The 25,914-nt window shown below is 35.6% G+C and overlaps 1 protein-coding gene across 1 annotated transcript in view; it reads left to right on the forward strand.

The window, feature by feature from the left end:
* LOC148956441 (ALK tyrosine kinase receptor-like) overlaps positions 1–25,914 on the forward strand; it is a 76,644-nt gene that overhangs the window by 42,853 nt on the left and 7,877 nt on the right. Inside the window, exons 9-11 of the mRNA XM_089090935.1 lie at positions 451–676; positions 5,008–5,119; positions 9,377–9,490. Of these exons, the coding sequence (XP_088947061.1) occupies positions 451–676; positions 5,008–5,119; positions 9,377–9,490 (452 nt within the window). The remainder of the gene's footprint in view (positions 1–450; positions 677–5,007; positions 5,120–9,376; positions 9,491–25,914) is intronic.

Below are 25,914 nucleotides of genomic sequence, written 5' to 3' on the forward strand. Positions count from 1 at the left end.
TCATTTGATTTGATTTTGTAAATCAATTCTACTGACTGTGTGGATGTTTGGCGTTTACAGTTTTGAGTTATGTCATACCAGTTAGGCTAAGGAGCTGTTGAGATTTTGTAGTTACTCAATTGAGAAATATATTCTTTTTACCCTTAATTCCATTTCTATTTTACTTCCCAATCAAAAATCAAATAGAACCAGCATCAAATGACTGATCGGCCTATTTCCAGAATTTTAATTTTGTTGTAATCACGAGTCAGAATTCAACTGATTTTATGTATCTGAATTTTGCTTCACAAAATTGTAATATATTTTATAAAATTTATATATTTGTATTGCTTCACAAAATTTTAAAAGACGAGATATACACCAGGGACTGCTATATCGCCCACAGTGCTTGCCAGGAAAAGATTCAAGAGATTGCTGATTTGATCAATGCTCAAAACTTACAAATTTCAGGTCTTTTGGCGTACTTCTTTGGGAGGTTATGTCTTTAGGCTATATGCCGTATCCTGGAAGAGGAAATCAAGAGGTAATGCAATATGTGACCAATGGTGGTCGATTAGAATCACCACCTGGATGTCCAGGTCCTATTCATCGTCTTATGACGCAGTGTTGGTCAACAAATCCAGAAGAAAGACCTACATTTGCAACGATCTTAGAGAGACTAGGCTATTGTTTACAGGTTGGTTGTTTAGAATTCTCCTACTTACCTTGGGTTTCACTCTCTGACATGTGAAGATAAATATTGAACATCACTGTTAAAACTTTTGGGAAGCATAGAAAATAGAAATGAGAGTCAATGCACGGGTATACCTAGCAAAGACCCATCGGCGGTGTCTTCCATGTATTAATATAATTTTTTATGTTGAAAGGGTTAGTTGTAGAAGCTTTAGAGAGAATTAAGTCCATTTTCCAAGCAAATTCAGCCCCCTCCCCCCCCTTTGCATACAAGTCCAGTCGACATTGTCTGTCATGAGTCAGCCCAAAAGTCTCGATCATTCCTAAGGCTCTATGACTATCTACCTTAGTAGTCAGCCCTAAGATGAATAAATGGATGATAGACTATCTGTCAACAAGTGAAAATGACATCATTTTTGTATATTCCTCGAAAAAACTTATGCCAGCTGTGCCTCTCACTCAGACTATTTGTCTTGACTTTTTCCCCAATTAGCCATGGATTGATGGCAACTTGATTTTAATCAAGTTGATCGGAAAAAAAAACTTCAAGTGCCCTTGTTAAGGGCCAAAGTTAGTTGAAAAGCAATCGACTCCTGTGCTCTGTTTTGCACCCAAAACCCTATAACACCAATTGTATTAAATGAAAACTTTGAGATAGCCATTCTGTCTGTAAGATCTTGTAACCATGGGTAAACATGACTTCCGCAGCTTCAAGGACAATGACCCGAAATCATGTGACTTATAACTTATCCTGTGAAGCGTAAGAATGACATGTAAGTTGTCAAGTAAGTTTAAGTACAAGAGATGGGCTTGTTTGGTTTTGGCTGTCCGATCTGCATGGAACTCGGCCAAGCGATCGTTCCCTAGGCCAAGAATTTTCCAAGGGTAGAAATCTGAAGTAAATTGCATACCTTGGTACATCAAAAGATGTTGTATGCACCCTACTTTTCAATATATGTTATCTGTGACATATTGGGAGCGGCTTGGATGATCCAGTAGAACCTTTCCGGGAGAATTGGAGGGGAAAGGCAGTAGGTCTTGAACTATTTCAATTTATATTTTTTGGTGCTAAAATATACCTTTTTTTTGGAGGGGGGCAGGGAGACTTAAAAATGTAAAACTTTTTTTCCAATGATGTATCAGGGTGATGTATTGTAAGACACTATATATCCCCAAGTTATCAAACTGATGTATCTACAATATCTTGCGAAAGATTTAGCGGATCTCATTAAAATTTTAAAAGAGAATTAGGAGTAGAGGGAAAGAGGTCTCAAACTTCCTGTTGGAGGGAGGGATAAGGAGTGGGACTAAAATATTTTTTTTTTCTTATCAAGCTTCGATACAAGTTTTTGCAAAATGAACCATTTCGCGACATAGAATATTTCATGGTAAAATAGCAAATCAGTTTGAAAGAAACTATGTATGTGTATGTACAGGTCATCAAAATAATGACCTACAATATTTCAAAACTGTTAAGAGGGATCACAATGAAAATTTCAGAGAGTGTTGGGGAGTAAGGGGACTTCCAATTTCGTGCTTGTGGTAGAGGATGATATTAGGTTAGGTTAGCCGTCTTTTCATCATGTGCATACCACATTAACTTATGGGCCATTTTATGACCAAATACTATATTGACTATAACCATATAGGTGACCAATACTATATTGACTATTCTCCTACGCCTAATTTACCCAGGCTAGGATACCATCTCTATTAGCCTGGGTATTAAAATCCTTAATAAAAATGTTATATTTCTACTTGGGACCCTGTCTATTTGTTCCTGTAGCTGTAAGTTAAACTCAGTCAAGAGACACTACTATATCTATTCGTTCTACAGGGGCATATGCTACTATGATTGAACAAGCTACCTTGCAACTTTTTAGTCTTAAAATAAGCAACTAGATTTCTTTTATTAATACCTTCCCAACCTAAGCAAGACTTATCAGCTTCCTTATTCATCACGAAGAATCCCCCTGCCTATGCGCCCCATCCTCCCTGCCTGAGTAAATAAATTCTATTTCACCAAATTTCATATTTCCTACTCCTAGGATATGAGTTTCTGAAACTCCTAACAGGTCCTGTTCAAACTTTCTGAATTCAACCCTAAAAACGTCATTACGATTCTTTAACGTTGCAATATTCTAAGCTGCAATTTTCATATTGTTAAATTACTGAAATTATTATGGCCCTAGAAATAGCAATGGGACCCAAATCAGTATAGGACTGGAGCTAATGTACTTTCTCATGTCTACGCAAAGTGCTTCAGCCGATTTAGAACCGGACATTAAGAAGTCCCGGGGACCTCCAGTATAAATGGAGGCTTTGCGTCATCCTTGGCCCACCTTTTTCACAACATGGTTTTCCACACTTAGCGATGGTCCTATATCAACAAGAGTCAAAATCCTGCACAAGTAATCTCCCATTACCTCCAACTCCTATATTTATGCCTACAAATATTAAACTACTATGGGGAGGCAGCACATAATTGATAACTTAGCTAGGAGGAGGATTTTCAGCCGAAAATACTCCTCCGAAATAAACAAAGCCTAGAAAAATTATCCATCAATCGGAATGCAGTACAAATACTATGTCGTTTACGAGGCTATTATTTTTCTCGAGGGACACTACTCCTCAAGGTCACCCTGCAGCGCTGTTTGCGGTCATGTTTCTGGTTAGGCAAACCCTAATAGGTCCACCCTTACGTTACTATGAGGCAACTTCAGAAGAGTTTTCCTTTCAGGTATAGGAGCAGAGGAAGGAGCTTATGACGGAAAAGGAGCCCAAAAAGATTTCACAACACCGGAACAGCTCCAACCTTTTATATTCAGCCCTTCCTCGTCATGACATTCATCAGAACGCCTGAGCATTCTAGGTTAGAATGCCTCAGAATCCCAACGGACATACTACCACCTATGTCTTTGAAAAGGCACAGACTGAAAGTAAATTATACCAGAAACATTAAGTGCTTCATTAATTTGAAATTTCAATTAACTAAAAAACAACACAATGGACAAAAATTATTTTGTGTAGTTGCAAATCTTGACTAGAAAAACAATTTATTAATAAAACAAAAAGAACATAAAGCCTCTAGTGAAATGTATAACCTCACTTACTTTAAGATAAAATTCTATATGATATATTTTCTTGCGATCTTGAATGCGATTGGAAACTTTCGTAAATCATCTTTTATGAGCAGATACAAACTTTGTGTTATAGTAAAAGTTTGTGTTGAAATATACTAACAACACAAAGGAAACCCAAGAAAAATGTTTTGAGCTCCCTGATATGTATGATTTTAAAGAATTCAAAAAAATGTGTCTAATTAAAAAAAAAAAAATCCCAATTTAGCTTAAAAGTATCCCTAGATCATTAGAATTGCATTTTCAAAACCAAGGCCAAAGAAAAGTAGATTCAAACTCAAACCAAAATTTAAAAAACATGCTTTTTTTGTTCTCAAGCTAACACATTCTGTTTTCTCATTTATATGGACCTTAATCTTCTCTTTGTTAGGTTGCAACTATTACTGCATCCACGATAATAGAATCATTATCTACCGATATGAATAATGTTTCTATACTTTTAAAAAATCAATACGATTGTTAATAAAACATCCAAAAGGATAACTTTTTCCTTTCAAAATCAAAAGTAAGCTTTAATTTTTGTCATAAGTATTTAAATGACTAAGAAAAAGATTAAAAATATCAATTCTGTGTTCTCATATGACGTTGACCCATGATTCTACCCACAAAAGTTAGAGTTGTTTGATTTTTTAGTTTTTTTTTTAATTTTTTTTTTTGGTATTGCACTACTATGATCCAACGTGAAAGAGCCTAATTTTAAGAAAGAGAGAGACAGACAGACAGACAGAGAGAGAGAGAAAAAAAAGTGAGAGAGACAGTAAGAGAGAGAGAGAGAGAGAGAGAGAGAGAGAGAGAGAGAGAGAGAGAGAGATAGATATAGATATAGAGAGAGAGAGAGAGAGAGAGAGAGAGAGAGAGAGACAGAGAGAGTAAGAGAGAGAGAGGAGACCTCCATGCCGAAGATTACTGAAAGAATAGGTTGTAGTCTCTGCAAGGTCCGCATACCTGAAATCACCTTATTTCATATTATAATAGGCGATTTACGTTGTGTTACAAAGAAAATCAAATTAAAGAAAACAGTTTACAATGTGTTTCTTCTGTAGTTTCTAGTTTAGCAAGGAACCGTTGCATTTTACATATCGAATCACTTCAACTCCTATGCTCGTTTTTTTCTAATTGTGGAACAGAACGTTTTTCCTTTCTTTTCAATGGAACTTGATAGGTTAGCTGTCTTTCTAACTAGAATTCATTTTAGGACCCAGAAGTATTGGCAACTCGTTTAAAAGTTTACTTTCGTCCAAGTTCAAGTGAAAGAGATGCAAGAAACAGACCTTCCAGTCAGTTCAGTACCGACACCCTCACAAGCAGTAAGATTATTTAAATAGATTTCTATTTTACTTTTAACTCAGTTCTTTTTAGTACCTCCATAATACAGTCATGCTCAAGAAATCACTTTAAATTTGATTGTGGCCCACTATTCCCATGGTCATTTTGAAAAGGGAACACGTCATTGAGGCATTTTTGGAACATAATTCTCCAAAAATGGCGACAGAACCAGCTTTCTTAGAAACTGGACCGTAACTCTCAAATTTCAACAACCATTCTTGGGGAATTCTAATTTGCTCGGCCTGCTTGCACCAAGGTTTCAGATAGACTGAAAGCGAAGCTTTTCATGAATAAGCTAATTTTGGCAATAGGTTCACCCATTTGTGACTTTGAATACACTGAATAATGAGCAATATACGTATGTAAACAGAAGACGGAATATCTACGAGAAGTTGCTGTATTGTATAGATTGAATTGCTCCTGAGATATTATTTACATCTGTGTATGTAAGCTCATTCAGAGTGTTTGCAGGTAATTACATAGTAGGGTGAACTTTTGCTTTTCAAGCAAGCTTACACAGGGAAGCCAATTACTTTCCAAACAAACTTTCGTTGAATGTCTAAGAATAAAGTACTAGAATGTAAAGATTTTAAGCCCTAGGCTATAAATAAAAGTTCGCCGATTCTGAGAATTTTCTATTGCTTTTTTGGGGATTTCTCATCAACAGTTGATTCATCACGCCAAATAAATTCTAGTGAAAAAAATCCAGATAGTGTAGGGCCATATTTGGCTCATAAAAGGGGTATGGGTGGTGCTGAGGCTAATGGGTCAAATATAGGCCCTAGACTATTTGCATTTTTTTTTTCACTTAAATTTATTTTGCATTATGAACTAACTGTAATAAAAAGCCTGCCAAGAAGTAACAGCAAATGCACAAAATCAGCTAATTTTGTTTATAGCCTAGGGCCAAAAGTTTCGGAAATCAGCTCAAATAATGCCCCCTGAAACTTTCTGAAGCCATTATTTCCCTAGATCAAGTACTTTATTCTTAAATATGGAAAAAACAAAATTTCGGAAGGTCGTTGGCTACTCTACGTAGTTTGGTTCAACGTATGATTCTTTATCTAACTATGTAATTACCTGCAAACAACTTTAATTAATTTGCTTCCACAGACAGAAGTAACACCTCTGGAGTGATCCAGCCTATCCAATCAACCAATTTCTTATAAATGTACCATTTCCTGCTTGCATATGCCCATCCAACCTTATCAGGACCAGAGCACTTAAAGTCACAAATGGCTAAACCTATAGTCAAAATTAATACATCTATATAATAATCGCCTTCATTCTATATAAAACCTTGGAAAATATTAAAAATATCTTGAAATGACAGAGAAAAGTAGGAAAACCAAAGCTGTATTCATGGGCAGGGTATGGAGTTTGAACTCCAACCCCAGAAATTTTTGTCCGACTCGTAAAAACGTAATGAAAATCAATATAAACCCATTTTGAATACGTTTTTAAAGTATCCCCCCCCCCACACAAAGTCCTAGATATACCCTTGAAGAAAATTAAGCTTATTCATAAAAAAAGAAAATTCCATGAGAATGCAAGTTTTGAAGTTGAGAGTCACAGTCTAGTTTATAAAAATGTTGATTCTCGACCATTTTTTGAGCATTATGGTCGAAAAACGCTAGAATAAAGTGTCATGCAAATGAGAGTTGGGGACACCGTTCATTCTCCTGTTTAAAATTCAGCGCAAATGAATAACGCTAATAGACAAATTATACCAAAAAGACTGCATGTGTTCCTGCAGTTGCTGTTCATCTTGATAAGGTCGTTCATGCCAAATTCCAGACTTAACCATTATTGCTTTAGAATTGTAAACACAAATATAGGACATTTCCTAGGGTTAGTTTTTAGTAGTTTGGTCGAGACCTTCAGCTGAAAAATGTTTGAAGTGGCCATATATTCAATGCTTTTTATAGATTGCTATACTTTTAAAAGTTCTTGCCAATACAACCTTTTGTTCTACGGTTAAAGACTTCAAGGTGTGCTGGTTTAATGCGAAGATTGAAACATTATTTGCCAAACTTTAAGAAGCATTTAATTTGCTCTGATTCAGAACAATATCAATTGTTGTTCTCTATTATACTTATCTACATTTAAAAGCCATATAAAACCAATACATATTTTACAAAATAAATCAATAAGAATCCTGAAACTTTTTATTCCATCACCTATTGCAATTCCAAATAAGTTTTCTACAGTCTCCTCGTATTCTAATCTAGATATACTTTCAGTCTCTTGACAACTAATTTTGGAGCAAATCTTTTCAAATTTAATTATGACAATAAGAAATTACCGCCATATTACCTCAATCAAAGTTTGTTCTCCCAATCACAAGATTTGCATAATTATAACACTCGACAGAAAAAAGTATGTGCATTCAGTGTTGCCAGATCGTAAAGAGAGGATTGTGTTTTCTTGAGCCCAAAATTATGCTTTTTTGAACAGAATTATGCTACGCTTTTTGTTCTTTCCCCCGAATTCATGAACAAGTTAATCAGTTATACGTTGGCATTTTTTTTTTTTTTTTTATGAAAGACAAATTCGAATGTGCCTTATCTTCATAAGAGATTTGACTAGAATATAATCTGATAATAATATTAATCTATTTCTAACTCACTCAGAAAGCAAAAGCACGGTATAAACAAATGAAAGCAAGACTGCAAACAAAATGGCTAAATACAGGATAAAAACGTTTTTGTCGCGAGCTGTCTTTCTTCCAGAAGCGGTCGACTTTGAAAACATAGTGTCTTACCTCATCATCAAAATATTACTTCATATACGCAAAAAAAAAGAAAAAAAAATGTAATCTTTGCTTTTGGAGCATAGATTGCTTTCGGAGGGCTACATAATGGTTTTCAGAATTGTGGAACCTTATCTGATTGTATGTAGGGACGTATCTGCAGCAAACTGTATATTTCGTTCTTAGTTGCGATTTTATGACCAGGATGGCTTCAATCCTTTCTTTTTTCAGCCTGTTTCGCTTTTCAGTCTTAACATCACTCATCCAAGAAAAAATTCTTTCTAAGTTTGCCTTCGAATGCAGTAGGGACAGGGCCCTCTTGGCTAAGTCTGCGATATCTGAAAAATTCCTTCGTTAGTGAAGTTATTCTTTTCACGTATTTTTTTTACACATCAAACATGTAGTCATTTTGCTCGAGGCTTCCTTTCTGGAGTCACTAAAAACATTTGGCAGCTTGCACCACCCGGAGTCAGTTACGTTTTTGCACGAGACTTGGAAATCTGTTCACGGCTACACTTTGTGGTGGAATACTTTTTCTTTTGGTTCCCGGAGCCATTTTGGCATTTACAAACTGAAGAGACTTCAAAAATGATCACCGTCTCACAACCATCCTTGCAAATTTTTCAGCAATATTTGGTTTCTCAGCTGTACACAGAGCTGGCAGATATTTGGACTAAATGGAAAATGCATTTCAAAAGCCTCAAGTTCGTTTTATTTTATTATGAGATGTTATGAGTTGATCTACATTTTCTTAGATTATTCTACGATTATGCTATCCTAAGGAGGATTAGGCTTGGATGCTTTTGCTTCCTAATTATGCTACGTAAAGCATAATTAATAATACATTTGGCAATACTGTCTACATTGACAAGTATAGTACTGAGAGATCTAAATTTGCTCCGTTTGTGTCGATAACCCGGTTACTGGGATGCTCACAAGGATCTAATTAATAAATTTACTTCTATCCTATTTATATAAAGGAATCTTAAAGTTCATTTAGTTGAAAATTATCTTTAATTTATCGTCTATTTAATAAGATAAAAGTTATTTGTATGCTTTGTTGCTCTGGTTGAATGTGGGCCTCTCGGCTATCTTTTAGTATTAATGTATATTTAATAATATTGATAGTTTTGATATTTTTTATGAATCCTGGGATAGCTGCTACTTTCATATTACGTTTGTGCTATTGTATCTTTGCCTTCATGTTTATCTTTATACTGTAGTGTTATTTGATCTTTGTCTATGCATAGTTTTTCGAGCTTGTCTCACCCTGGCTCTACGTCTAATATATACATGTATATGTGAATAATAAAATGATTGATCTTGAACTTGTAAAGGAAGCTTTTCAAGGAAATTTATGCCAATCGGAATTTCGAAAATGAACCAAATATGATTTTTATATATTTTTTCTTTTTTGGTCCGACTTTTCCGAACTTCTGTGAGTGTTTCCTAACTTAAGAAGATATAGAATACAATTTTTTTTAAGGTAAAGAAGCCGAATATCAATGGAACCACTCAAGCTCTATTTCTAGTCCGACAACACCATCAACTTTAAAATTATCTTCGTCTGCAGATTATCTCATTCCATCGGATGTAAAAGGTAAGTAAATAAGTACGAAGCTAGTTATTCCACATGAAAGTAAAGACAGGTTGAACACAACGTTGTCGCTTTTTGTGCTAAAATTTTATTAGTGCTTACCTGAAATCATTAACAATTCAAGATATAACTTGTTGGCAATCCTATCAAGCTTATCAAGCTCAAAACCTCTATGCCTTCCCAAGGCCAGAACATAATTTACACTTTACTGAAAAAAATATAAATGTTTTTACTTTTATAACTTTAATAAATCAGATAATATTAACATTTTGATTACTAAAATTCAGTATATGTATATTAAACTGACAATGCATATTCATTTGTATTTCTTTTTCAGTAAAGTGCAAATTATGTTCTGGCCTTGGGAAGGCATAGGGGTTATGAGCCCAACTTATGTTAATTTTTGATCGTTTTGAGTTTGACTCGGTTATTTATTGTAATTTCTGTTCGTTTTGGGGTTTCATTTATTTATCGATGCTGATCTGTGGTAATTTCTATCTGGAAATCAACTACGCTGAACAAAATGGATATCTCAAAATTTTGATTGGATGTGTTTCGGAAAATGGTGACCGTCGGAAGGGGTGTTAGTTGCCTTCCAATCACTTTCGACTATTAGAAAAGGCAAAAGCCACTCCAATTTCCAATTGAATGAGCCCTTTTCGGAGTTTCTACGACAACTTCTTCGATACGAAGTGTCCTGCTCTAAAGGAAGAAAATAATAAATGATATATTGTGCCGACATCGTTCTTATATGCCCTCAGGGCATAACTTAAAACCCTTGCCCCGAGGGTTGTGGGGGAGTGTCCACTTCAAAAAGATATTTTCTATATGGAAATCAACTACGCTGAACAAAATGGCTATCACAAAATTTTGATAGGATATATGTTGGGGAATGATGGGCTTGGGTGGGGGGGGGGGGGAATAGTTGCCCTCCAATCACTTTCGACTATTAAAAAGTGCACTAGCCCTTTGAATTTCCAAACGAATGAGCCTTTTTTGAAGCGTCTACGACAACGCCTTCTATAAAAACCTTATATGCCCCCAGGGCATAACTTAAAACCCTTGCCCCGAGGGTTGTGGGGGAGTGTCCTCCTCAAGCACATTTTTTTATCTGGAAATCAACTACGCTTAACAAAATGGCTATCTCTAAATTTTGATTGGATGTGTTTGGGAGAATGATGGGCGTGGGGGGGGGGCTAGTTGCCCTCCAATCACAATCGAATATTAAAAAGGGCAGTATCCCTTTGAATTTCCAATCGATTGAGCTTGTTTTGAGGTTTTTATGACAATACGTTATGTAAAAACCTTATATGTTCTCAGGGCATGACTAAAAATCCTTTCCCCGAGAGGTGTGGGGGAGTGTCCTCATCAAAAACATATCTTCTATTTGGAAATCAGCTACGCTGAACAAAATGGCTATCTAAAATTTTTGATTGGATGTGTTTGGGGGAATGATGGGCGTGGGGGGCTAGTTGCCCTCCAATCACTTTCGACTATTAAAAAGGGCACTAGCCACTCCAATTTCCAATTGAATGAGCCCTTTTCGAAGTTTCTACGACAACTCCTTCAATACGAAGTGCCCAGGTATGGAGTAAAAAAAAAAAAAAATAATGCATTGTGGCATCATCGTTCTTTACTTAGGCAGCGCTATTGCGCTGCCTATGATATTTTCCTCGATTTTCCGTCGAGCTTTAGTATCATTTGGGAAAATTGTTAGTTAACTTAAATTTCTTTTTAATATCATATTTAGGGTTATCATGAATATGAATTGTGCTGGTGCCGGCTCACCCCCTGTCCTCCTACTCGTTTTACTAAAGTTCAATTCCTCCGTAACAATGCTCCGAGAATATGGGCTCATTTGGTATGTACTTTACGCAACAAAACAGAATTTTGCTAAATGTGAGGGAGGCTGCCACTCCATTAATCGCCACTCATTGTGCTAGAGTTTAGCCGTTTACCTCAATTGCCTTACATTCACAAACTACTAAACTCTCAACCATTCAGCATCCATGTTGCATATCTCCTATATCTAAATACATGACACCAAATGAAGATACGTTAGTGAGCAAATCCTCACCCTTTAGTAAGGCTCTGAGAACTTTCTCCTTTAAATTTTAGAATTATGGAGGGCGGGGTAGAGCTTGAAATTCACTTCTAGACTTTGCTCCCCATCACAAGCAAGAAAAAGATAAACTGATACTCCCCACGCCGCTGGGCAATTATGCAATACCAGATAACACTTAGTATGACTATATACTAATTCACTTTGTACAGCCTCCACAGCTGTTTCGGAACCAATGCGTCACTGCACTGCAGTATGTTCACAGTAACCGGGATTCTACATAAACAGCTTTTCGTTCTAAGTGAATTGATTATTTCAGAATTTTCAGTTGTTTTGCACCTATAGTATTTTGGACCTATTCTTGACAAAATTATTTTGTTGGCCCTATCAAGGAAAATATAGTAGGAATAAGTAGTTTGTAGTGGTGGGATCTCCTGACTTACTTAACATAGGCACAAGAACTTAGCGTCCTCGACCGATACCTTTTCTAGTATTCTACTACACCTGGTTCTGTATGATCACCTACTGTATCAGCATCGGGAAAAATATCGCCATATATTTTTTGTACATAGGGGGCGTGGCACCTCCGCTCCAGTATTTTTAGAGATGTTGAAGATGATAGTGTAAGCCTCATAAAGGTCACGCATATTTTTGAGGACGATTTACTTTTGTTTCTTATAAAAATGTGCAAGCATTCTAATGCTGATACACGTTTTCTATCGTATAATATATATATATATATATATATATATATATATATATATATATATATATATATATATATATATACTATCTTTAAAAGTGAGCAATAATTGTGTATATGAGTATATACGTATGTTCTCGAAAACGGCTCCTGAATTTTTCGGGAAAATTGGTATCTTGGGATATTCTCGCATAAAAAAAAAAGATATAGATAGGTCAGAAGTCTAAGAAAAATCGTTAAGAGCCTCAATTTTTGTTTTTGCAAATGACGTCATGTACTATGTTATTACATCATATAAGCATCAATTATGACATCATATATGACATCATGTAAGTATTTTTTTATATGATGTGAAGCATAGCATAAATTAGACTTTGAGTTTCCAACGCAACAGTTATTTATATAATATAATGTCTGTTGGAAGGCCAAAAAATGAAAATTTGTAGTTGCAGTTACGATAAATGATGATTCTTTGGAACCAATATTTGAACTATCAAACGTGATAAGAGGTGAAAAACGATAACCTGGACCATCAATTGCGACAAAACCAATACGGACAGCTAAAGCAAAGGCCATTGCTAAATTGTCTGATGTAATTAAGATCCAGAAACGTATCAAAAATGAAAATGAAGAGCAAAGACACGGGCGGTTAGAAGATGTGTCGCGAAAACGACAGTAAGAGCGTGTTAAAAATGAAATTGAGGAAGAGCAAAGACACACGCAGTTAGAAGACTTACGACACCGAGCAAGTGAGCAAGTCAAAAATGAAAATGAAGAGCAAAGACACACACGATAAGAAGAAAAGCGGTGGCGTGTCAAAAATAAAAATGAAAAGACACGTGGTTAGAAGACATGCGACACCTAGCATGTGAGCAAGTCAAAAGTGAAAATGAAGAGCAAAGGCACACAACGTTAGAAGACATGTGACACCGAGAATGCGAGCAAGTCAAAATGAAAATGAAGACCCAATACACACGCGGTTAGAAGAACAGCGGCGGCTTGTCAAAATTGAAAATGAAGAGCAAAGACACATGGTTAGAAGACATGCGACACCAGGAATGTCAGCAAGTCAAAAATGAAAATGAAGAGCAAAGACACACGCGGTTAGAAGACATGCGACACCAAGCATGTGAGTGAATGAAATGAAAATCAACCTGGACAACAAGAATCAAAAACGTGTCAAAATTGAAAATGATAGAGATGATGATTGGGTTTGGGATTTTGAAATGGATAAGGTCATCAATGCCTACCATACCTTTGTTAAAAAAAAAAAAAAAGGTTCGGCGATATGTATTTCATAATGACGAAAGATAAGCTGAGGTAAAACGAACGAAACAAATTGAAAGTGAAAGCGATGATGATTGGGTTTTGGATTTTGACATTAATAAGGTCATCAATGCCTACCATACCATTCAAAATCAAATGTGGACTAGATAAATCGTTGGAAGAAAAAGAAGTGTTTGTTCCCACCACCTGAACAATTAAAAGAAACAAAGGTTCGGCGATATGTCTTTCATAGTGACAAAATACAAGCCAAGGCAAAAGAAGAAGTTTTTGGCAAGAAGAGTTCAAAATTTTATACTGGTGAGGTCCTAGAGGAACTAGACGATGGTTACTTTGTCAACTTCCTGAAAAGGCAAGTCTTATCTTGGAAGTTTGTGTTCCCCAGTGAAAGAGAAGAGGCCTTGATAATGCTGATTTGTTTCCTCAAATCCTCGCCCTGGTTTCTTAATGCTATCCCTCCTGAAATTTCTCTGTCCTCCTTAAAATTAATTGGCGTTACAGTTTCTTCTAATTTAAAGTGGGATGTCCATGTTAAAGACATCATCCATAGAGCTAATGTGTCTATCTCCCTCTTTAAGCTCCTAAATAAACTTAGCCCCCCTTTCCTACTCCTTATGGATAACTAGCAGCTTGTAAGCATTTGGGTACCCTGGGACACAATGTAATCGACGCGTCCTAAGGTACCCTGAACCAGGGTTGCCACCAAAACCAAATAAAAATCACCAGTTTTCCACCAAGAAAATCACCAGAAATCACCAGTAATTCACAAAAATCATCAAAAAAATCACCAGAAATCGGTGGTCAATAATGATAAGCTTTACACCAAAAAGACGCGCTGGGCACCCTGAGCTAAGACATTATGCTTTTCAAAGGCCGTCAACTGCTCAAGAAGGAAGAGAATTTATACCTAAAACTGGAATTCCAGGCAAAGACTGAAATTGTCACCTAAAATCCTGTTCCTGGACATTAAGAGCCTTTTTATTTATTAAACTACTATTATACTTTTCTTTGTCTTTACTTTGCGAAACCTTTTCTTTTTTATAGGATTCCATTGAAAAGAATAACCCCAATAATCCTCTTTTGTCCTCAAATCGAATTTCATTTGCTAATGAGCATTTTTAATCCCCCTGCCATAATTGTAAACTTTAGCTCTGAAAAAGACGCCTCAAATGGTGTCAATTTCTTATACATTTATTTTACTTCCGGAAAATTGTCGTGGGTCAAGCCTAAGCTGAAATATCAGACAAGCGGTGATAAATCTTATTTCCCTGGTTCCTTAGACAAGAACCCCTTGAGACTGATCCCCCTGGTTTCTTGAGATTGTTAAGTTCCTTGAAAAAGACCTAGCCAAGGCTGCTGAATCTATGTTCATGTGGAACTATATTTTATTTACCCGAGAATTTTTTGTTTTCGTTTCTGAGCCTCAATACGTTTTTATCCCACATGTATGTATTTCTAGATTAAAATTTGTAACTATGGGGAAGCCGATTGCCAAGCTAAAAGCATACACAGAAGCCCAAAATAACGCCACTGTTTAGAAATAACGAACAAAAACAAGACATAAAGAATGAAAGTCACTGATTATTTCACCTCAGTAAGACAGCAAAACCAGTCATGCATGGAATGTCAACGAATTTTGTAAAAAATCACCAACTTAAATGATTAATTAAATCACCAAATTAAAAGGATAAATTAAACCAGGGTTGCCACCAAAACCAAATTAAGAATCACCAGATTTTCACCAAGAAAATCACCAGTATTTCACAAAGATCACCAAAAAAAATCACCAGAAATCGGTGGTCAATAATGATAAGCTCACTGTTTAGAAATAACGAATAAAAACAAGACATAAAATATGAAAGTCACTGAATTTTTTTTTTCAAAATACACAGAAAAACTTCTCACCTCAATACTTTGAAAAAAATTTCATCTAAGAACCACTGTTTTTTCGTTCACGGATTTAGCAATGGATGGCGAATGCGATGTGCCTACACAACTCTGTTTTACCCCATATTTTCTGTCGGAAGTATACATGTATCAATGTACCCTTATCCTAGCATACCCAATTCTCCCCAATATATATATATATATATCCCCCAATATATATATATATATATATATATATATATATATATATATATATATATATATATATATATATATATATATATATAGTATCTTCATAAGTGAGCAATCATTTTTTATTTATGTATGTAAGTACGAATGATTGCTGTACTTCCTGACACATAAGGCTATCCAGAGCATACAATTCCTTCTTGGTAGGTAGTTCCACGACACATCGAATAGGAAGGTCCTGGACACATTGAATAGGGGGGGGGGGCAAACTGACACATTCTATTGAGAAATAAGGGAATATGATAGCACTCTATTGAGATATAGGGTATTCTTTGCGACATTGTATAGACCATTTCTTAAACCCTTTGTCTTGTAAACATATGGGGTCCAGAGAGACATGATTCTGACCTAGTTTTAGACCCACCCCACCTCTCCCCGCTAGACAGGCAAATTTCTAGCTGGGACACATACTCCCCCCCCCCCCACGGCGAACATAGGTATTCCATCAAGCCTGAAAGTTAAAAGGTCAGACGGAATAAGACCTAATTTTAAGCCGAGAATTTTAGTTCGCAATCCCACCGCTAGGGGAGTTCGTGATACTAGTGCGCTATACTGAGATTTTTTTTTAGTTCCCCACCCTGACGCAAGGAATTCGTAGCGCTAGTGTCACTATGCTACCCGATATTTTAGTTCTGCACCACGACGCTAGGGATTCGTGGCGCTATGCTAGGCCTTCCTGGGATATTTCCTAAGTAACCCCATTTTTTAATACGGGAAACAACTCTACTACGTTATTTTATCAAAGCCTTTGTCTTGTAAACATATGTGATCATGAGAGACATGATTCTAACCTGGTTTTACCTCTCCCCGCTAGACAGTTAATTTCTATATTCTCTCGTGTTTTATCGAATTTAACACTTTACGAGATGTTCTAATCAATCAAATCTCGGATCTTTTTTTTTTTTTGATTAATCAAACTAAAATTTTGCCACAAGGTCTTAAAGCGCTGGCCCTTTCTAGAGTTGAGAGTTTGACCGTAATCTCATTTTTTTTTAATATAAGGCAGGGTAGATTTTAATATAAGGCAGGGCTGGGGTTTCCTGGCGGAAACCCCAGCATTTTATACTTATTTTTAGCTTTTATTATTCCTTATCCTTTTTCAACAGCTTTATGTTTTATTGTGGGGTATACAGAAGTCCTTCCTGTCGCAATAATTATTCAGAACCTCGTGCGATTCCTTTTTGGTAGGTCCTGCCTGCGGCAAATCCAATTCAGAACGTGGTGCGATTCCTTTTTTGGAAGGTACTTCACATCGGAAATTTCTATGGAGAACCAGGTGCGATTCCTTTTTAAGACAGCCGAGTCCTCACGAGTCACGACATTACATCTAGAGATAGGAAAGTCCTCGCGACAAGGGATAGGGCCCTTTCTCACCACTTTGTATGGCATACTGACAGAATAATATTTTTTCCTGTTTTTTTTTAGTTGGATTCTGACAACTATGCAGTACTCAACAGCAGTTATTTACATTGGATAAACAATCTATGATAAATGTAAATTTTTATAAATGGCATGTATCAAACAGTGGTAGCGAACTATAAGTAAGGAGCGACCCGGCTCAATAGCAACCGAAACTCTAAAACATAGAATTTTGATACCACTAGATATATCAAAAGAATCGGCTTTTTATGGTGAGTTCAAATATATAAATTTGATTAATTTTAGTTTTACCTGACAAAGGTTACGAGCCTGACAAAATTTTCCTGATTTTCGAAAAAAGGTAGAAACAGCACCTAAAAGTCAAGTGATCTCAATGAAAATAACACCATCAGATTCAGCGTATCAGAGAACCCTACTGTATATGTTTCAAGCTCCTATCTGCAAAAATGTGGAATTTTGCATTTTTAGCCAGAAGAAAGATCACTAATGCTTGTTTTTTTTCCAGGGGTCATCGTATTGACCCAGTGGTCCTAGAATATTGGGAGAGGGCTCATTCGAACGGAAATTAGAAGTTCTAGTACCCTTTTTTAAGTGACCAAATAATTAGAGGGCAACTAGACCCCCTCCCCGCCCCTTTTTTCCCAAAATTGTCTGATCATAATTTTGAGATAGCCATTTTGTTCATCATAGTTGAAAGGCCCATTAACTATGCATTTGCGCATAAGATGACCCCCCCCCCCACAGCCCTAATGGAAAGGTCTTTTAGGTATAAAATTTGCCAATTGTTGGCGCATAGTATTTGTTATTGGGATGTAGGCATACATTTTCGGGTGGGGGGAGACGAATTTTCTGCTGGGGGTTTTTACACCGGGAATTTTCCATAGAGAGAGACGTTTCCGGGGAGTGAACTTGTCAGGGGGAATTTGCCAGAATTCTTATACTAAATTCTTTTTATATTTCACCGGGATTGAATTGTCTAGAGGATATTTCCGTGGAGGTAGGGCCAGATTTCCTGGCTTTATTTAAAAAACGATTATAAATTAAATCAAAAACTAGTTTTTTCAACTGAAAATAAGGAGCAACATTAAAACTTAAAATGAACAGAAATTATTACGTATATAAAGGGGGTTACCCCCTTCTCAAAACTTTGCTCTTAACATTAGTTTGAATTTTGTCCCACTTCTTTAATAATGACTCCAGAAACACAAGAACCGTTTAATTAGAATAATAAGACGCTTTTTTAAAAGTACTAAGAAACTTTAGCGCAAAGAGCGAGGTGTTGAGGAGGAGTCAACCCCCTTTATATACGTAATAATTTCTGTTCATTTTAAGTCTTAATGTTGCTCACTTTCAGTTGAAAAAACTTGTTTTGTTTGTTTAATGTTTAGGAAGGACTGTTATAGATCCCGCTACTGTGGCCTCTGAGACTGGGAGGTTATATAAACGTCTTGTAAATACTTGTTAGAATTTTTACTCAGTTTCATTTTCCTCATTTCGAGCCAAGTACTGTTTTGCAGGATAATATGCCAAATACTACCGCTTGGCTTTTTGCAATCCACAACTTCTTGTTGAACACAATAAACGCTGGAAAAGAGAAAAGCAACAAAAAAAAGCGTGTGTATGATCATCCTTCTCTAGAAGATTTCCTTTACCTATTTGTAGATACTAGCCTTAGAAATCCCATACAAGATTGAAATCGAATTTGTAACTTTCATCAAGGTTTTTCTGAAACCCTTTTCCTAAAATTCTGCGAACTTTCATATACCAATGGCTTTTGATGAGTACATTTAAAATCAAGCAATTTTGCACATTCAGAATAAGCATACATATTCGATTATGATGATGCATACACTGTAGTCAAAACATTGTTTTTTAGAGTTTTGTTTCTATTGCCAAGGGCCGCTCTTTAACTAGAGTTGGTTACTATGTTAAAACTTATATTAAAATTTAATCTATGGTTCTCATAAAGAGGCAGCAAGCCCCTCCCCCTGTTTAGCCTTATGTTTCAAATTCCAGTTTTATATTCTGATAACAGTAGGAAGCTATCTATAATTACTGATTACACTGCGTGCTGCCATCTACAATTGAGTCTAACGTGACCTAACCACATAGACAATGTTATTGATCCACGAAGGGGAGAGAATTACTAAGAACTTGATTTGCAAAATCGAGGGGAATTATTGATCCAAAAAAGGGGAAGAATTTTCTGGTTTCTAAGGGAAATTATTGATCCATGAAAGGGGAATCTATTTGTTGTTTCTAAGGGGAATTATTGATGCATGAAAGGGGAAATTATTTATTGTTTCCAAGGGGAATTATTGATCCACTAACGGAATTTGAAATGACATCACTTGTTTGCTAGGAATTATACGGGACTCTAAAGAGATAGAAATTCCATTTTTAAATATGGCTTCTATGATCTTTAGGTCACAGAGATAAATTAATGTTCTATCGAAGCCTTAATAGAGTAACCAAGAACCCCTAAGAGATGAAGACATTAATACAGGAAATGGTTTATTGGGAATTTCAAATGTGACAAAGCAGGGATGCCAAAACAAAGGAACACGCAGAAATTACGTTTAGGGATTATTTGGGCGAAACGGTTTGAGACATTTTAGAAGATCATTTAGGCAAAACATTTTCAGGTATTTTAGGAGATTATTTGGGCGAAACCGTATGAGACATTTTAGAAGATGATTTGGGGTGAAATTCTATTAGCGTTATAATAAATAAGTTCCATTTGAACAGTGTTGTGAGGTCCCCTACCCCAACGGCCCCCCTACCACAACGGGCCCCCCGGCTCCCCAAAAGATCCCCCCAGCGCCCCCAAAGGGTCCCCCCGGACCCCCAAAGGCTCCCCGAGCCCCACTCACTTTCTCCCTCCCTTTTTTGAATTTTTTTAAGCTTTTTCGGACTGAATTTTTTAGACTTTGAAATTATCCAACATTTTTCCGGTTTTTTCTTTAACCCATTGGCATAGAGTTTTAGCCTAGAGTCTTAGCTTAGTTTTACTTAGAGTTTAAGTTTAGTTATAGTTAAGAGTTTAAAGTTTTACCTTAGTCTTAGCTTAGAGTTTAGTTAGAGTTCTAGTTTAGTAATGTTATAGTTAAGAGTTTTAGCTTAGAGCTAAAAGGGTCCAAAGGGCCCCCCGGGGGCCTTTGGGGTCTGGCGGGCCCTTTGGGGTTGGTGTAGGGGACCTCACAACACTGTTCAAATGGAACTTGTGTATTATAACGACCACAGAGTTTCACCCCAAATCATCTTCTAAAATGTCTCAAACTGTTTCACCCAAATCATCTTCTAAAATGTCTCAAACTGTTTCGCCCAAATAATCCCTAAACGTAATTTATGCGTGTTCCTTTGTTTGGGCATCCCTGCGCTGTCACATTTGAAATTCCCAATCAACCATTTCCCGCGTTAATCTCTTCATCTCTAAGGTGTTCTTGGTTACTCTACTAAGGCTTCGATGTTATATTAGTTTATCTCTTTGACCTCAAGATTAGATAAGCCATGTATGAAAATGAAATTTTTGTCTCTTTAGAGTCCCGTATAATTCCTAAAGCGGGGGGGGGGCAGATGTCTGAGAAATTGATTGCATAACCGAGGGGAAGTAGATTTCTGGGAAATTGATTACATAATCTGACGGTAAATTATTGATTCACGAAAGGGAAATTTATTTGTTTTTTCTAAGTGGAATTATTGATCCATGAAAGGGGAATTTATTTGTTGTTTCTAATGAGAATTATTGATCCACTAACGGAATTAGAAATGATATCACTTGTTTCCTAGGAATTATACGGGACTCTAGAGATAGAAATTCTATTTTTAAATATGGCTTCTCTGGTTTTTGGACTTAGTGATAAATTATTTAATATTCTATCGAAGCCATCGGAATTAGAAATGAAAACACTTGTTTCCTAGGAATTATACGGGATTCTAAAGAGATAGAAATTCTATTTTTAAATATGGCTTCTCTGATCTTTAGTGACAGAGATAAATTGATATTCTATTTTTAAACATGGCTTCTCTGATCTTTAAGTCAGAGATAAATTGATATACTATCGAAACCTTAATAGTGTAGCTAGGAACACATATGAGATGAATATATTTTACGCGGGAAAGGATTTCCTACTTATTTCAAATGTGACAACGCAGGGATGCCGAAACAAAGGAACACGAAGAAATTACGTTTAGGGGATTATTTGGGCGAAACCATTTGAGACATTTTAGAAGATGATGTAGGCGAAACAGTTTGAGACATTTTAGATGATTTGGGGTGAAACTCTGTGGTCGTTATAATACACAAGCTCCATTTGAACAGTGTTGTGAGGTCCCCTACCCCAATCACAAAGGGCCCCATCCCCCCAACCAAAAGGGCCCCATCCCCCGGGACCCCAAATGCCCCCGAGCCCCCAAAGACCCCCCGGATCCCCAAAGACCCCCCGGGTCCCCAAAGACCCCCCGGCCCCCCTTCCTCCCTCCCTTTTTGATTTTATTTAAGTTTATTCGGACTGAATTTTTTTAGACTTAGAAATTATCCAACATTTTTCCGGTTTTTTATTTAACCAATTGGCATAGTTTTTAGCCTAGAGTCTTAGCTTAGTTTTATTTAGAGTTGAAGTTTAGTTATAGTTAAGAGTTTAAAGTTTTACCTTAGAGTCTTAGCTTAGAGTTTTAGTTAAAGTTCTAGTTTAGTTAAGAGTTTTAGCCTAGAGTCTTAGCTTAGAGTTTTAGTTAGAGTTCTAGTTTAGTTTTAGTTAAGAGTATTATCTTAGAGTTTTAGCCTAGAGTCTTAGCTTAGAGTTTTAGTTAGAGTTGAAGTTTAGTATAGTTAAGAGTTTAGAGTTTTCGTTAGAGTTCTAGTTTAGTTAAGAGTTTAGAGTTTTAGCTTAGAGTTTAAGTTTAATTTAGTTTAGAGTTTTAGCTAAGTCTTAGCTTAGAGTTTTTGTTGAAGTCCTAGTTTATTTTAGTTTTAGTTAAGAGTTTTACCTTACAATTTTTGTTAGAGTTCTAGTTTAGTTATAGTTAAGAGTTTAGCGCTTTAGCTTAGAGTTTTAGTTAGAGTTGAAGTTTAGTTTTACTTTATAGTTTTAGCTTAGAGTCTTAGCTTAGAGTTTTTAGCTTGAAGTCTTAGCTTAGAGTTTTTGTTAGAGTTCTAGTTTAGTTTAGTTATAGTTAAGAGTTCAGAGTTTTTGTTAGAGTTCTAGTTTAGTTTAGTTATAGTTACGAGTTTGGAGTTTTACCTTAGAGTCTTAGCTTAGAGTTTTAGTTAGAGTTGAAGTTTACTCTAGTTATAGTTAAGAGTTTATTTTTTTAGCTTAGAGTTTTAGTTTAGTTTTAGTTAAGAGTTTTTAGCTTAGAGTCTTAGCTAAGAGTTTTGTTGAAGTTCTAGTTCAGTTTAGTTTTTTTTAAGAGTTTAGAGTTCTAGCTTAGAGTTTTAGCTTAGAGTCTTAGCTTAGAGTTTTAGTTGGAGTTGAAGTTTAGTTTAGTAATAGTTAAGAGCTTAGAGTTTTTGTTAGAGTTCTAGTTTAGTTTAGTTTTAGTTAAGAGTCTAGAGTTTAACCTTAGAGTCTTAGCTTAGAGTTTTAGTTAGAGTTGAAGTTTAGTTATAGTTAAGAGTTTTTAGCTTAGAGTTTTTGTTAGAGTTCTAATTTAGTTTTAGTTAAGAGTTTTACCTTAGAGTCTTAGCTTAGAGTTTAGTTAGTGTTCTAGTTTAGTTATAGTTAAGAGTTTAGAGTTTTAGCTTAGAGTTTTAATTAGAGTTGAAGTTTAGTTTTACTTTATAGTTCTAGCTTAGAGTTTTAGTTAGAGTTGAAGTTTAATTATAGTTGAGAGTTTAGAGTTTTAGCCTAGAGTCTTAGCTTAGAGTTTTAGTTAGAGTTCTAGTTTAGTTTTAGTTAAGAGTTTTAGCCTAGAGTCTTAGCTTATAGTTTTCGTTAGAGTTCTAGTTTAGTTTAGTTAAGAGTTTTAGTTAGAGTTGAACTTTAGTTTATTTTTAGTTAAGAGCTTAGAGTTTTAGCCTAGAGTCTTAGCTTAGAGTTTTAGTTGGAGTTGAAGTTTAGTTATAATTAAGAGTTTAGAGTTTTACCTTAGAGTTTTAGTTAGACTTCTAGTTTAGTTTAGTTATATTTAAGAGTTTAGAGTTTTAGCTTAGAGTCCTAGCTTAGAGTTATTGTTAGAGTTCTAGTTTAGTTTAGTTTTAGTTAAGAGTTTAGAGTTTTAGCTAAGAGTCTTAGCTTAGAGTTTTAGTTAGAGTTGAAGTATAGTTTAGTAATAGTTAAGAGTTTAGAGTTTTAGCTTAGAGCTTTAGTTAGAGTTCAAGTTTAGTTTAGGTAAGAGTTTTAACCTAGCTTCCTAGCATAGAGTTTTAGTTAGAGTTTAATTTTAGTTTAATTCTAGTTAAGAGTTTTAGCTTAGAGTCATAGCTTAGAGTTTTAGTTAGACTTGTAGTTTAGTTTAGTTTTAGTTAAGAGTTTTATCTTTGAGTTTTAGCCTAGAGTTGAATTTTAGTTTATTTATAGTTAAGAGTTTACAGTTTTAGCTAGAGTTCTAGTTTAGTTTAGTTAAGAGTTTTAGCTTAAAGTTTCAGTCTAGAGCCATAGTTTAGAGTTTGAGTTAGACTTGAAGTTTAGTTTAGTTATAGTTAAGAGTTCAGAGTTTTAGCTTAGAGTCTTATCTTAGAGTTTCAGTTAGAGTTCAAGTTTAGTTTTAGCTAAGAGTCTTAGCTTAGAGTTTTAGCCTAGAGTCTTAGCTTAGAGTTTTAGTTAGAGTTGAAGTTTAGTTTAGTAATAGTTAAGAGTTTTAGCTTATCATGAGCGCTCACGATAAGCTAACCTAACCTAACTTAAACGTGGAGAAACCTAACCTCTAGCCTAACCTAATCTATCCTATGGTTTTGGTATTTCTATGTAATAATGTGGAATTTTGTGGTTATGTTAGTTTAGTATTGTTATCAATATCTATCGTCCCCCCTCCTCGACTCTAGGCTAAAACTCTAAACTCTTAACTATAGCTAAACTTCAACTCTAACTAAAGCTCTAAGCTAAGACTCTAGGCTAAAACTCTAAACTCTTAACTATAACTAAACTTCAACTCTAACTAAAACTCTAAGCTAAGACTCTAAGCTGAAACTATAAAGTAAAACTAAACTCTACTTCAACTCTAACTAAAACTCTAAGCTAAGACACTAAGCTAAAACTCTAAACTCTTAACTATAACTAAACTAGAACACTAACTAAACTAGAACACTAACTAAACTCTAAGCTAAGACTCTAAACTCTTAACTAAAACTAAAGTAAACTAGAACTCTAACAAAAATTCTAAGCTAAGACTCTATGCTAAAACTCTAAACTCTTAACTAAACTAGAACTCTAACAAAAACTCTAAGCTGAGACTCTAAGCTAAAAACTCTAAACTCTTAACTATAACTTAACTAAACTTCAACTCTAAGCTAAGACTCTAAGGTAAAACTCTAAACTCTTAACTAAAACTAAACTAGAACTTCAACAAAAACTCTAAGCTAAAACTCCAAACTCTTAAATAAAACTAAACTTCAACTCTAACTAAAACTCTAAGCTAACACTCTAAGCTAAAACTCTAAGCTAACACTCTAAGATAAAACTCTAAACTCTTAACTAAAACTAAACTAGAACTCTAACGAAAACTCTAAGCTAAGACTCTAAGCTAAAACTCTAAACTCTTAACTATAACTATACTTAACTTCAACTCTAACTAAAACTCTAAGCTAAGACTCCAGGCTAAAACTCTAGGCTAAAACTCTTAACTAAAACTAAACTAGAACCCTAACTAAATCTATAAGCTAAGACTTTAGTCTAAAACTCTAAGCTAAAACTCTTAACTAAAACTAAACTAGAACTCTAACAAAAACTCTAAGCTAAGACTCTAATGTAAAACTTTAAACTCTTAACTATAACTAAACTAAACTTCAACTCTAAATAAAACTAAGCTAAGACTCTAGGCCAAAAACTCTAGGCCAATGGGTTAAAGAAAAAACCGAAAATATGTTGGATAATTTATAAGTCTGAAAAAATTCAGTCAGAAAAAACTTAAAAAGTTTTTTTTAAAAGGGCCCCGCGCCCCGGCCCCCCGGTGAGGCCCGGGGCCCTTTGGGGACCCGGGGTGCCTTTGGAGACCTGGGGGGACTTTGGGGGCTCGGGGGCCTTTTGGGGTCCGGGGCCCTTTGGGTTGGGGGGGGGGGTGGGGCCCTTTGGGGCTGGGGACCTCACAACACTGTTCAAAAGGAACTTGTGTAGTATAACGACCACAAAGTTTCACCCCAAATCATCTTCTAAAATGTCTCAAACTGTTTCACCCAAATCATCTTCTAAAATGTCTCAAACTGTTTCGCCTAAATCATCTTCTAAAAGTCTCAAACGGTGTCGCCCAAATAATATCCTACCCGTAAGGTCTGTGTTTTACTTTGTTTCGGCATCCCACATTTCAAATTCATATGAAACCCTATCCCGCGTAATATATCTTCATCTCATATGTGTTCCTAGCTACACTATTAAGTTTTCGATAGAATATCAATTTATCTCTCAGACTTAAAGGTCAGAGAAGCCACATTTAAAAATAAAATATCAATTTATCTCTGTCACTAAATATCAGAGAAGCCATATTTAAAAATAGAATTTCTATCTCTTTAGAGTCTCGTATAATTCCTAGGAAACAAGTGCTGCCATTTCTAATTCCGATGGCTTCGATAGAATATTAAAGAATTTATCACTAAGTCTAAAGACAAGAGAAGCCATATTTAAAAATTGAATTTCTGTCTCTTTAGAGTCCTGTATAATTCCTAGGAAACAAGTGATGTCATTTCTAATTCCGTTAGTGGATCAATAA

Source organism: Artemia sp. Qi Xiang Cuo, chromosome 1 (genome assembly GCF_049724085.1).
Source record: "Artemia sp. Qi Xiang Cuo chromosome 1, ASM4972408v1, whole genome shotgun sequence".
NCBI lineage: Eukaryota > Metazoa > Arthropoda > Branchiopoda > Anostraca > Artemiidae > Artemia > Artemia sp. Qi Xiang Cuo.